The sequence below is a fragment of the Carcharodon carcharias genome, chromosome 26 (genome assembly GCF_017639515.1).
Source record: "Carcharodon carcharias isolate sCarCar2 chromosome 26, sCarCar2.pri, whole genome shotgun sequence".
NCBI lineage: Eukaryota > Metazoa > Chordata > Chondrichthyes > Lamniformes > Lamnidae > Carcharodon > Carcharodon carcharias.
In genome coordinates this window covers 18905746-18917856 of record NC_054492.1, presented here as the reverse complement: position 1 = coordinate 18917856, position 12111 = coordinate 18905746, and the positions used below count along the sequence as shown (strand labels likewise).

Here is a 12111-nt window from a genome sequence, read left to right as displayed (position 1 = left end):
TTTGAATTATTCAAAATAAGCTGAGTACAGCACTAAGCCAAAATTAGGGAAAATGCTCCCTTTTTGACAACACAGCACTTGAGTGAAAATAAATAAATACTCAGTACACATACAACTATCACTCATAAGAATATATATTGGTTCTACTTTATTTCAGCCCTGTGCAGAGAATAATTTTTTGTTGGTACGGGAATAAAGTAGCAACAGATGCGGTGCTAAACTTCAGTAATCATTGGTGTAGTTCAAAGGATGATGCGGGGAATTGTACTTTGGGCTGCTGCATAATAAGCATGTCCAAAGTGAAATGATTGGCACAGCCAATCAGGTGAATATCTGCTCAGAGAGCCTGATGTATAGCTACACCTGGCTGCAAAGTTGCTTCAGTTACAACCTCTTCAGTTTTCAATATGACCTCTGCTACTAGTTGCAGGTTGGCCTCCTCCACAATAGGACCATCTGCATGACAAAACAGTGGCGTGTGCAACAACTGCCAATGGTCATGTAGCAATCAAAATTTAGATAGCTCTCTACTAAACTACCTGCTGAAAGGGAAGTATTTGACTGGCCATTAATTCTAATGCCGTACAGATGGGATGTGTACAAAGTACAAATCGGGTGTTTAGATAATTAAATCACATGAGTTGTTTCAAATGTACATTAAGTTTTTTGCACCACTCATGTGAAAGTGCTATGCCCAACATTAAAGGGCCAGCAAAAAATATTGCGGTAGACTGGTTGAGTGGATGAAATGTGTCCCTGTCATTTCCTGCTTCCAACCAGCCCCTCCCCAACCCGCAGGACAAATCCACTGCTGTATGTCAAGTCCGTGTTATACTGAGTCTGCTGCCATGAAAGCAGTCAGGCCTCAAAAGGAGATCTTCCCTGCTTCGCCCACCTCCTTTTCAAAGGAGAAAGGGAAAGTTGCTGGATTCTCAAGCGGAACATCTAATTCCCCAGCCATTAGTCTGCAGTGGCCCGCTTGACATCAGATTTATCCTGCTAACAAGTGGCACCACATCCTGGATATTTAGGGGTAGGCAGGGAAGGAGTAGAAATAAACAAAAACTGCTGAAGAACCCAGCAAGCCTGGGGACACAGAGCTGCTGGCAAACTTATCAGCTGGAGCCCACAGCCTGCGACACTTGAGGAATGTCCGCAGCTTTCAAGAGGGGGTGGAGGAAAGAGAGGGCACAATCGGGAGGTAGGTGAAAAATCTGCCATTGGGAAGATTGTGGAGAGGGTGGAAGGAGAGGTTGGAGATCAAGATTGTGGGATGGTGTGCGATTACCTGTGTATTTAACTGCTTAGGTTTGATGGTTTTATTCTACTGCCTCAATATGGTCAGCACCCAGGCCCAGCTAGTTTCAGGAGATAGTTCTAGGTTTTGCAAGGCCCAGGTGAGGCAATACACTGCTGGATTTTCTGGTAATCTTTTAAAGCACAAACCAATATGACAAATCCACTACGAAGGAGAAACACAATAGCCTAGAACTTCCGATCTCTTGATGGGGGGTGGGGGTTCGTAATCTAGAGGTGTCACAGAGGATGCGCTGCCATGCACAGACTGCATGGCAATTCCCCGGAAAGTTTAAACTTCCGATGGCCATTTACCCTGAGCCGGGAACCTTCCGAAACTCCAATTTAAATCAGAAGCTTTGGATAGTTCTGACTCTGAGCAGAAAAATTAGCAGGATTAAAACCACTTCTAACTCCTGGGTAACTACTCTACTGACCCCGACTAACCCCACCGTCCCCCCTCAACTTTCCCATGCAACTCCCATCCTACTACCCAAATCCCCTACCCATCCTACTGCTCCCTCTCTTTCCCCCCCACCCCCAAACTGACCCATCCTACCCACTAACCGTATGCACTTGGCCCTGGCTTCTCAAAGTGGCTGCGTGGGTGCTTTAAGCCTACCACTTTATAGCAGCTAGTGCCGGAAAAAGGGGTTGCGCTTTCACTTCCCCGACATTGCTGCCCTGCACAGAAGGGACTCGGGAACCAGGTGTGCTGCACGTTTCTCACCAGGCCTGGGTCAAAAAGTCCGGGTGAGAAATGCTCAGCTCCCGACCTCGGTAAGTAAAAAAGAGCAGAGTGGAAATCCGACTGCCAGTCCTCAGAAGTTTTGGATCAGTATCCCTTTAGAAGGAGTCCAAGCTGATCTGCATTTGTGGTAACCTGATGTTGACCCCAACATCAGGTTGGTTCTCTCTTGCAAGCTGAGCAGTTTGAGCACATCCTGTTCATTTGTTTCCATAAATTACGATAGAATCAGTGTGCTGTGCATATTATGGAAAGAATTCTTGGGAGGCAAAAAAAAATTCATGATCTATCAGATCTAATTTTTCTGAAATTTGAGCTAATATTTTATGAATAAAAACCAGTAAATAAATTAGTGATTTGGGCAAGAGAAGGAAATACTTGTTCTTTCCAGTTAGAATTTTGTGATGTTCTATACGGTTGATTTTATTCCAGCTTCTTCTACCATATGTGTGTACAAGATGAACTTTGAAGAGGGAACTGTGTACACATGAATAATGCATTATCAAAGGTCAAAAATAACATTGAGCTTCTGGCCTGTTATTAGTGTACACATGAATCACTGGTCCTAATTCAAAAGTCACAACTGGGGCAAATCTGAAAACTCAAAAGAAATGTACGTAGGTTACCTGAATTATAGCCTGAAGGGGATTTTCCTTTTCCTACATCCATTTGTTCGTTTGTTTTTTTTTTTAAATTCTTCCATGAAATGTGGGCATCACTGGCAAGGCAGCATTGGTTTCCCCATCCCTAATTGCCCTTGAACTGAGTGGCTTGCGGAGCCCTTTCAGAGAGCAGTTAAGAGTCAGCCACAATGCAGTGTGCCTGGAGTCACACGTTTTGTAGTTTCTGTTGTGACCTTTTCCCCTCTCATTTTTCTCTCTTTATTAGCATTATCTTCACTTTCTCCGGTGAAATAATCTGTCTCTTCTTTTAAAAATAAAACACTAATTTTACCCCACTTTGGTCTTGGTATGTGTGTTCATTGTTGATCCTGCACGTCGATCCTTCCAAATGATAGTCATGTCCCCAGGTTGTTTAAGACAATTTAAGAATTTTCTGCTAAAGTTCCTCTAACCTATCACAAATGATCAGACAAAACTCAAAGATGTAATTTATTTTCCTCAAAAATTAGTCTTGCTGTCCATATGCTACGCTAGCCTTGTCCTTCAGAAATCCAATCGATATTTTCATGCCATTTTAAAATTCTTGTGCTTATTTTCAAATCTCTTCATGGCATTGTCCCCGCCTCCCCATCCCTGTAATATCCGAGGTCTCTGTGCGGCTTCGTTCTCAATGGTTGCTCATCCCTTATTTTAATCACTCCACCATTGGCGGCCATGCTTTCAATTGCCCAGACAACTATCTCTGGAATTCCCTCCCCAAACCTCTCCTTCACTCTACCTCTCTCTCATCTTTGAAGAAGTTCCTCAAAACCTATGGGCAGGATTTCATGTGGCGCGTGTGGGCGCGCACCTGACCTGATTGGGTGTAAAATTGTGCGAGAAGATGTCAGGTGAGCGCCCTGACATCATCCCGCGCTTCTGCGGTATTTTGCTTGGTTGGCACATGCAAAAGGCGGAGGCGTGCACTCACAATTAAGCCCATTAACTGCGCAATTGTCTCTGATTTTACATAGCCTGTCCAACCTTACAGTCAAATCAGCCAGGTGGACTTTGCGTTTTTCATCAAGCCTCATCCAAGGGCGGGATGAGGTTTCCATTATTAAATAAAATCAAAATCTGTGAACAGCATTTTTTATCATCTATATGTTCAGGTGCCTGATTGTGATGCTTGGACATTTTTTATTTCTGATTTTCAAAACTTTATTTCATGGTTTTCGAGCCTGCAGCTCCCTGAGACAGTTCTCTGCCTTTAGGGAGCTTTCTCTCAGCGCTCGCCTGCGCCTGTGTGGATGTCCTACCCCCACCATGGCAGCGCTGAGCTTTTCAGTGTGAGCTTCACACTGGCTGGTTGTTAATTGGCCTGCCGGCGTGAAATCGTGATCGAGGTCAGTGGTCCGTTTCCTGGCTGATCCTGGGCCCGCCGAGTGCGCCCACCCACTGAGCTGAAAATTCAGGCCAATATCTTTGACCAAGCTTTGGTCACCTATTCTAACCTCTTCATGTGGCTCAGGGCCAGATTTTAGTTGATAGAGCTCATGTGAAGCACCTTTACTATATTACCAAATTATTGGTGCTAAATAAATACAAGTTTTTGTTGTTGGTGAATTGGAACAAAATGCTTCTACTGCCTCCTCTGGAATCTTTTTCTAAATGTCCTACTTGTACATGCACTTACTACTTAAGGTGAGTTCTTTCTTAACTATAAGTTATACCTGAACTGCTTTATCAAAGCAATAAAATATAATGGGCATGGCCTAGATTTTCCATCCATTCCTAGTGACTGGATGGGAAGACGAGTGAATTTCTGAATTTTTAAAGAGTTTTGGTATGCATTAAGACATTTGAGAGGTAGAAGTTTGTCTTGGGAAGTGGCACAAAAACAGGCAGTGTCATATAGGTTGCCCCAATACACAACACCCAATATTCAGTTCCATTGACTTCAGTATGTAGAATGTATAACTGGCACCTGATGTGATGCTGCTCATTTCTCACCACCAATTCGAGGTGAATATCTATTCTCAGAACTTTCAGAATAAAAGTTCTTAGCGTAAAACTTTTGTTTTCCTTTGGTTTATAACCTCCTAACTCTCTAAATTGCATTTATGCATTATGACACCTACAAGTATGCTTCATCATGCACATAATTGGCTTAACATTTTGTTGTGACCTATTTTAATACTGTCAGTTTGCATTAAAAATGTATGATAATACAGTATTTCACCATGTGTAAAGAATTTTGCATACTGAAAGCAAGACTACCTCATTTCACCTCCAATGTATTTTGTCCCTTCCTCGAGTACTGTGCGTTTAACGTTTCCTTTCAACTCTGAACAATTTACTGAAACAATCCTGGATAGTAATTTAGTAGCAATTCACATCATGTGAAATGAGGGGAGCTGTGTAAATTAATTTGAATTTTAAATCTGCATACAGCTGCTATAATCTTCATGTATCTCATTAAAGGTGAATAACAATGAACTTCAACCTCCAGTTTCTTGACCCAAAATGAGTTCATGGTAGTAAAGCAGGCCTCCCATTTTAAATGATTGAGAAATAAGTATCGTCAGTGTTGAAATGTGCAATCCTACAGCTTAGTTTTGGTGCAGTCATGTGGTTTTCTTCTTATTGAGTACAAAGGTGGCTGCTCTTAGGCTTAGTTCCAGATTTATGAAGATGCCCACTAAGACTGGATAAGTTTTGGGGTGATGTTGGGTGAGGGGCATCATACACTTTATATATCTAATCGGTGAATGGTTATTGTCATAGCAGGTCTGTAGTTGTGTGTGAATTTTCCAATTGTATTTCAGACCTTAAGAAAGAAAGGACATAATGACTGTGATAGCCCAGACCCAGATGATTCTTTTGAGCACAGTCCGCTCATGGAGGACAAATACAGAAAGCTTAATGAAGATAATGATGTAATGTTCAAGCGCTATGGTGTAAGTACCTTCATCTGGTATTCTTTGTGTTGATTCTTTAAATCTGCTAGGCACTTAACAAGAAAGAACACAGAGGCTGCGACAGTCCAGAGCCTGATTCATCATACGTGCTCACCCCACACACAGAGGAAAAATATAAAAAAATAAATGAAGAGTTTGATAACATGATGAGGAATCACAAACTCGCAGTAAGTAGATTTTGGCATGTGGTTCCTTTGCTTGAGAAGACATTGATTTCCTTGCTACCTGATTGCCTGCTCTTGACCGAAGAAGGCTGCATGAAGACAACTGAACAGAACGTGAAGGAGCACCGAATGAGACCTAATTCACAAAACATGTACCTAATCTCATGAGCTGATTCAGAACTAACTCATTTAAATTACCATGGCTGGAATGAATCACCCTTTTCATACTGTGTAATTTCAGTTATTGCACGCCTCTGGCATTATTATGATTTTCCATCTCACAACTCATTATCACTGTGATGTATAATAATGTGTCTGTGAATTAATGTACAGAATAATTCACTCTAACATTTGCAGTTTGAACATGGTGTGTGCCAAGCTGAACCATACTTTTGTTAAGGTGTTATGTGTTGCTTTTGGAAGAATGTGTCTTTTTTTCCAATCACAACTGAAAATATATGGAGCACCAGCCCATTTGAAATATATAGTTTTGAAACTGCCCTTCAGATTAATCAGTAAATGATAAATTTAATTAATCAAATAAAAATAAAAGCCATTTTTGCAAAAGGCTCAATTTGTTTCATTGACTTCCTCCATATAAATCCCATTTGCTCAGGAGAGAATACATAATCAAGTATGAAACTGATTGTTAGTAGAAGCAAATGCTTGAATTGTGTTTTTGGCCTTTAAATATTTTATTTACATGTTTGTATGTAAAACAGAACAAATTTTCCATGGTATTGGCTGTGTTAATGTTTGATTAAAGATGGTAGAAGGTATTAAGAAGCCATTTTGAGCCAAGGTTGTGAAGGGTTTTAGGTAAGTTAAAGGTGCTAGCTGAGCATGAGGCAAAATTTTAATATCTACATGATGAAATAATTGGTCTTGTTTTTGACAATTTTAAGCACATCGTGCAATTTTATATCTTGATTACCAAATTGTTTCTATTCAATTCTATTTTGCTTTTCTATGGCAAATGTAGGGTATGTCAATTATTGTCATTTTACTCTTACAACAGTAGGGGAGACTAAAAAGACTACATGTGCACGTATCAACTCCTGAATCCAAATTACACCTGACACCATAAAATGGCTTCTGGTAGCGCAGTGGGTAGATGTGCTAATATTGCAATGCAACACTATAGAGACCAGGACTTTCCTAGATTTGTTTCCCTCCTGAGCCAGAAAATCTAAATGTAGGGGTGAGGGTGTTAAAATTGTTCCCAGCATATGTGGAAACATTGGGTAAGGTTCTTAAATTCACAAGTGGCTAGTAAATGAGGATGTGGTTGGGCTCTGCCATGAGACCTGTTAACACTCACTGCCCTGGCTTGTGTTTGAGAAATAAATATTGGGCCCAGGTGCTCGTCTGGCAAACTGCACCCCAGCATGAGTCACTTCCTCAGGGGAAGAGGAAACAATATCTGAGGGTTGGGAGTAAAATGACATCAAAGACAAGGGCATACTGATTTATAATAGCAAATTGCCAGATGCACTAGGGTGGGTGTTTTCTGCCTAGTAGATCCAGTATGAAATTTTATTCTGCATCATGCAACATGATTCCTCCAGAACCAAATTCTTGAAAGTATGTGATTAAAAACATCATCATGTAACAAAATTTACAGTTGTAATTACATGAAGATCAAATGTGGAGGATCCTATCAAACTTATCATTGTTCAAATGTCAGATATGTGTTTCCATTCCTTTAACTGATGACTGCAAAACTAAAAATAAATATGGCACAAACATGTTGGCAAAGCACACTTGATCTTCATTTTTAACAATGTGCTTATTCAATCACTTTGGTGTTTTTTTTAAATCCAGTGGATCATTTTATAATACTTCTTTAGTCCAGTACAAGAATTTTGTAATTAGAAGTTTGGGGCACAATTAATCCAGCTCGTCACAGCGGGAAACATGGTGGCCGGGCCCACTTTATTGTGGGAGAGGCTGCACATCAGTCCCATGGGAAAACCTCCAGCGATTAAGTCAGAGGTGAGAGGCACTGAGGTGATAAATACGCCCACTCATAGTGGGATGTCAACTCGGCCCATCAGTGAGCCAAATAACATCAATCATCCTTGAGCCCACAGGAAATTAGTGGCGGCTCAGGGATTAAATGGGAGTCACATGGCTCTCCCATGCTTCCCAAAGGCCACCCAACAAACCATGTCATGTTTGCCAATGGCCTACCGGAGGTGGGGGTTGGAGGGGGATTCCTCATTGTCACGCACTTTGTGCTCAAATAAGGGGCCTGAAATCGAGAAGCGGGGTGCTGAAAGCTATCCTGCCTCTGCACCCCTCTTCCTGACACTGGCAGTTTCTCTGCCCACCCCTCCCCGCAGCGCTGATTCCACCCCACTCACCTGTGTCCAGGGACCCTGACAGGCACTTCATTTGATCGGCCTCCTTCACGGAATCAACGGTGGGTTTCTACCACTGGTTCTCCAACTGGTAGGCGAGACCCCATCGCCCACGTTAAATCCAGCCCTTGGTTCCAGAATTATGACTGCATCTATGACTTACTTTTAAATTGGAGTGTTGCAATGAAATTTGAAACAATTGTAAATTCTGAAAATACTGTGGAAAATTACGGCACTAGATCTTCACTATAAAATTTACCTTCTGGCTGAATACAATTGGAAGTCCCAATGGATCTCCATATTCTTTTTGCTTTTTGAAAATAATTACAATTTGAAATTCGCACAAAATATCACCATACAATACATTTCATTATTACAAAGTTCTTGTTTGGTACCTGTCCTAGAATTTTAACTTCTCAATGTATTGCCTGTCAAATGGTGTGTGCTAGCTAACATTTTTGTTTTTAATTTTGTACCATTTTTGAGAAGTGTGCTAATCTGACAGCTTCAATAATGTATGTACTAATATCAAAGATTTTTTTATTCATTTTTGCTGATTTATACAGAATTTCATTGGCAAGCAAAGTATGGTTCTACTTTTAAATATTAACCTTATTTTAATGAGCAGAATTTATCTAATCAATGTTCTTTGTGGAGGTTTTGCTGAGAAATGGATAATATCACAACTGGGAAAAATGTTATGTTCCTGGTTCCTTAACCACTTATATACCGATATGAAAACTAGAACATATTATTTGGCAAGTACTACATTTTAGGAAATAAATAGGCAGGCAATAACAGCTGAAAAATAGTTGGTACAGTAATGAAATGCATTTTTTTTTTCATTTCTGTAGCTTAAATTGGTGTTCACTGCTATTTGGCGTTGGTTGTCTGTGGTACATCAAAGTGCACCAGTGCAGGGGCTCATTTCTCCTGCTGTTTTTGGATCAATAATTAAACAGAATTATTATTCCAGCTTTCACATTTTAATGTGTTAAAATTAAAGAAAATAATTTAAAAAGAGAAAATACCTGTAGTTTCATCTAGAGCAATTTTTCCAATCCAGATTATTATGGAATAGATTTCCAGCGTCCTCATTGATATAGCAGTACCTCATCTGCTGCTACAGCATATTGCAAACTCTTAGGATTGTTATCGCAAGTGTCAGTTCTCGACTTGTGAGAACTTAGAAAATTGGCCCCTGCATGTATAGATAGCCAATGCTTGTGAAATAGCAGAATAATGCATTTTAACACCAGTTTAGGGAAACGTATAGCTAAACTGTTGTTATGTTAACTATATTGGGGCCAGGGTAGCGGTTCTTGCAAGATTGTGCAAATAAAAGATGTAAGTTCTTTCCTTTTATGCTCACTTGTGTATGGTAGAGTTGGGATCCGTACTCATTGTACCCTTTTAGGATGTGCAAATGTGCGAATTTATTGTAAATGCTCAATTCCGTTGTACATTAAACACATTCAGCACATCCTAAACTCAATTAATCCCAGGACGTCTTTGCTATTTGTTTTATTGAAATAACATATATTAGCAATGAAGTAATGCATATTTTGATTTCTTTGCAGCCTGGTTTGCCGCCGCAAAACTTCGCAATGCCGGTTGCAGTTCCAGTGAGCAACCCAAATACCCTAACCTACAGCCACCCAGGAAGCTCCCTCGTAACCCATTCATTGGTAACCACATCTCTAACCGATAGCAGCATGCTTTCGCCTCCCCAAGCTACACTGCCCAGAAATGTTGTATCACCAGGTGCTCCACAGAGACCACCAAGTGCTGGTAATGCAGGTATACTTGTATTTCTAACTATTGCAGCAGTGTAGAAGGTGACTGCATAATTAGAAAGTTACGATGCAAAGGAATAGTTTTTTTTGGATTGGGTGCTTATAAATAAATTAATTAGAAAGCTGGCATAAATGATGGAATAACTTGATGGAATAAAAATAAGATTTAAGTTACATAAATACCCCCAAATAATCAGCATTTTTCTGAAAGTTATGGGGTAATTTTCTCCATTCACACTCACGGTTTGAGTGCCTTACCCATTGACAGTGCATGTTGGAAGATTGGGCGTAAGCCACAGATGAATTTCAACCCATTATCCATCCAGAAAACTGTAGATGGTACACCCCTCATAGGTCCTCCCAGCAGGCAAGGCCTACATACTGGAAAACTATCCCTTAAAGCCACAATCCTGACAGCACTAGAATTGCTTTTCAAAGTTTAGCAACAATCAGTGGTGTAGTAGCAAAATTTGAGGTGCAGGAGCTGTAAGAAAATGCTGGCCATATCATTTCTAAATCTACCATTATGTTGTTTTCCTATGTATTAATCATTTGAGTCTCCAAATGTCAGTAAAACTATGCTTTCTAAATGAAAAATGTTAGTGCCGATAGGCATTTTATTTTGAACCACATGGTATTTTGAATCATTACTCTTTAACAATTATTATGCAACAGTTTAATTACTTAATTCAAGCCCATTAAAACATGAATTACAGAAATCTTTACTTACTTCTGACTGGGGGATGGTATATAGAGGGACCACTGCTTTTCTTGATTTATACTGATAACCTAGACCTGGATGTACAGGGCACAATTTCAAAATTTGAAGATGATGCAAGACTTGGAAGTATTGTGAACTGTGAGGAGGATAGTGATAGACTTCAAGAGGATATAGACAGGTTGGTGGGCATTTACGTGGCAGATGAAATTTAATGTAGAGAAGTGTGAAGCGATACATTTTGGTCAGAAGAATGAGGAGAGTTGACATAAAATAAAGGGAACAATTCTAAAGGAAATGCAAGAGCAAAGGGATCTGGGTGTATATGTGTATAAATCATTGAAGGTGACAAGGCAGGTTGAGAAAGCAGATAATAAATTATACCAAATCCTGGCTTTTACAAATAGGGGCACAGAGTACAAAAGCAAGTAAGTTATGAACCTTCATAAAACACATAAAAGGATGAAAAGGTTTTAGAAAGAGTGCAGAATGGTATTACAAGAATGTTTCTGAGGATGAGAAACTTTAGTTGTGTGGATGACTTGGTGAAGCTGGGGCTGTTCTCCTTGGAGAAGAGAAGGTTGAGAGGAGCTTTATTGGACGTGCTCAAAATCATGAGGGGTCTGGCTAGAGTAAATGGGGAGAAACTATTTCCATTGGCGGAAGGTCGCGAACCCTAAGGTGATTAACAAAAGAACCAGAGGCGACATGAGGAGAAATTTTTTTATGCAGCAAATGGTTTGGGTCTGGAATGTACTGCCTGAGCTTGTGGTGGTGACAGATTCAATTGTGGTTTTCAAAAGGGAACTGAAGATCTGAAGATCAAAAGTTTTACAGGGCTACAGAGAAAATGTGGAGGAGCGGGACTGACTGAGTTGCTGTTGCAGAGAACTGACACAGAGACAATGTGCTAAATGGCCTCCTTCTGTGCTGTAACCGGTCTATGATTCTAGTATAGATACATTCAAGGAACTTGGTAAACACATGAGGAAGGTAGAAGCTGAAGGTTACCCTGATAGTGTAATCAAAAAGAGTGGGAGGAGGCTTATGTGGAACATAAACAGCAGCATAGATGGGGTGGGCCGAATGGCCTGTTTCTGTACTGTAAAATCCATGTGAAACTCCAGCAGGAAATACAAACACTATCCTGCATTTCATGTCCTCAGGCCATCACAGCCAAGGAATTAATGCTCAGTAGACAAATGCAGCAGGGTGTATGGGAATATTGATGCCGCTTTGATCCGAGGAACCTTGAGCTTCAAAGACCCTGAAATGCCTGTATATAAGGAAACTGTGTGCAGGGAGTTGTAAGGTCTGTAATTTTTTTACAGTCAGGGAGCTGTGCAGGAAGGTTACTGCTGTTGCTGCTGCTGTGCAGTAACTCAGAGACATTCAGCAGCAGCAGCATGAGGCCTGGGACCCTGGGCCTGGCCTTCCCTCCTC

General features: G+C 40.6%; 1 protein-coding gene across 17 annotated transcripts in view; it reads left to right on the top strand.

Moving 5' to 3' along the window:
- Nucleotides 1-12111, top strand: part of mef2aa (myocyte enhancer factor 2aa) — a 214447-nt gene that overhangs the window by 160653 nt on the left and 41683 nt on the right. For 7 of the 17 annotated variants that reach the window (XM_041174759.1, XM_041174768.1, XM_041174756.1 and 4 more), the window contains 2 exons: nucleotides 5657-5794; nucleotides 9735-9954. In XM_041174759.1, the coding sequence (XP_041030693.1) occupies nucleotides 5657-5794; nucleotides 9735-9954 (358 nt within the window). Of the gene's footprint in view, nucleotides 1-5474; nucleotides 5607-5656; nucleotides 5795-9734; nucleotides 9955-12111 lie in introns of all 17 variants that reach the window. The other 10 variants (XM_041174769.1, XM_041174772.1, XM_041174761.1 and 7 more) reach the window with 4 other exon arrangements.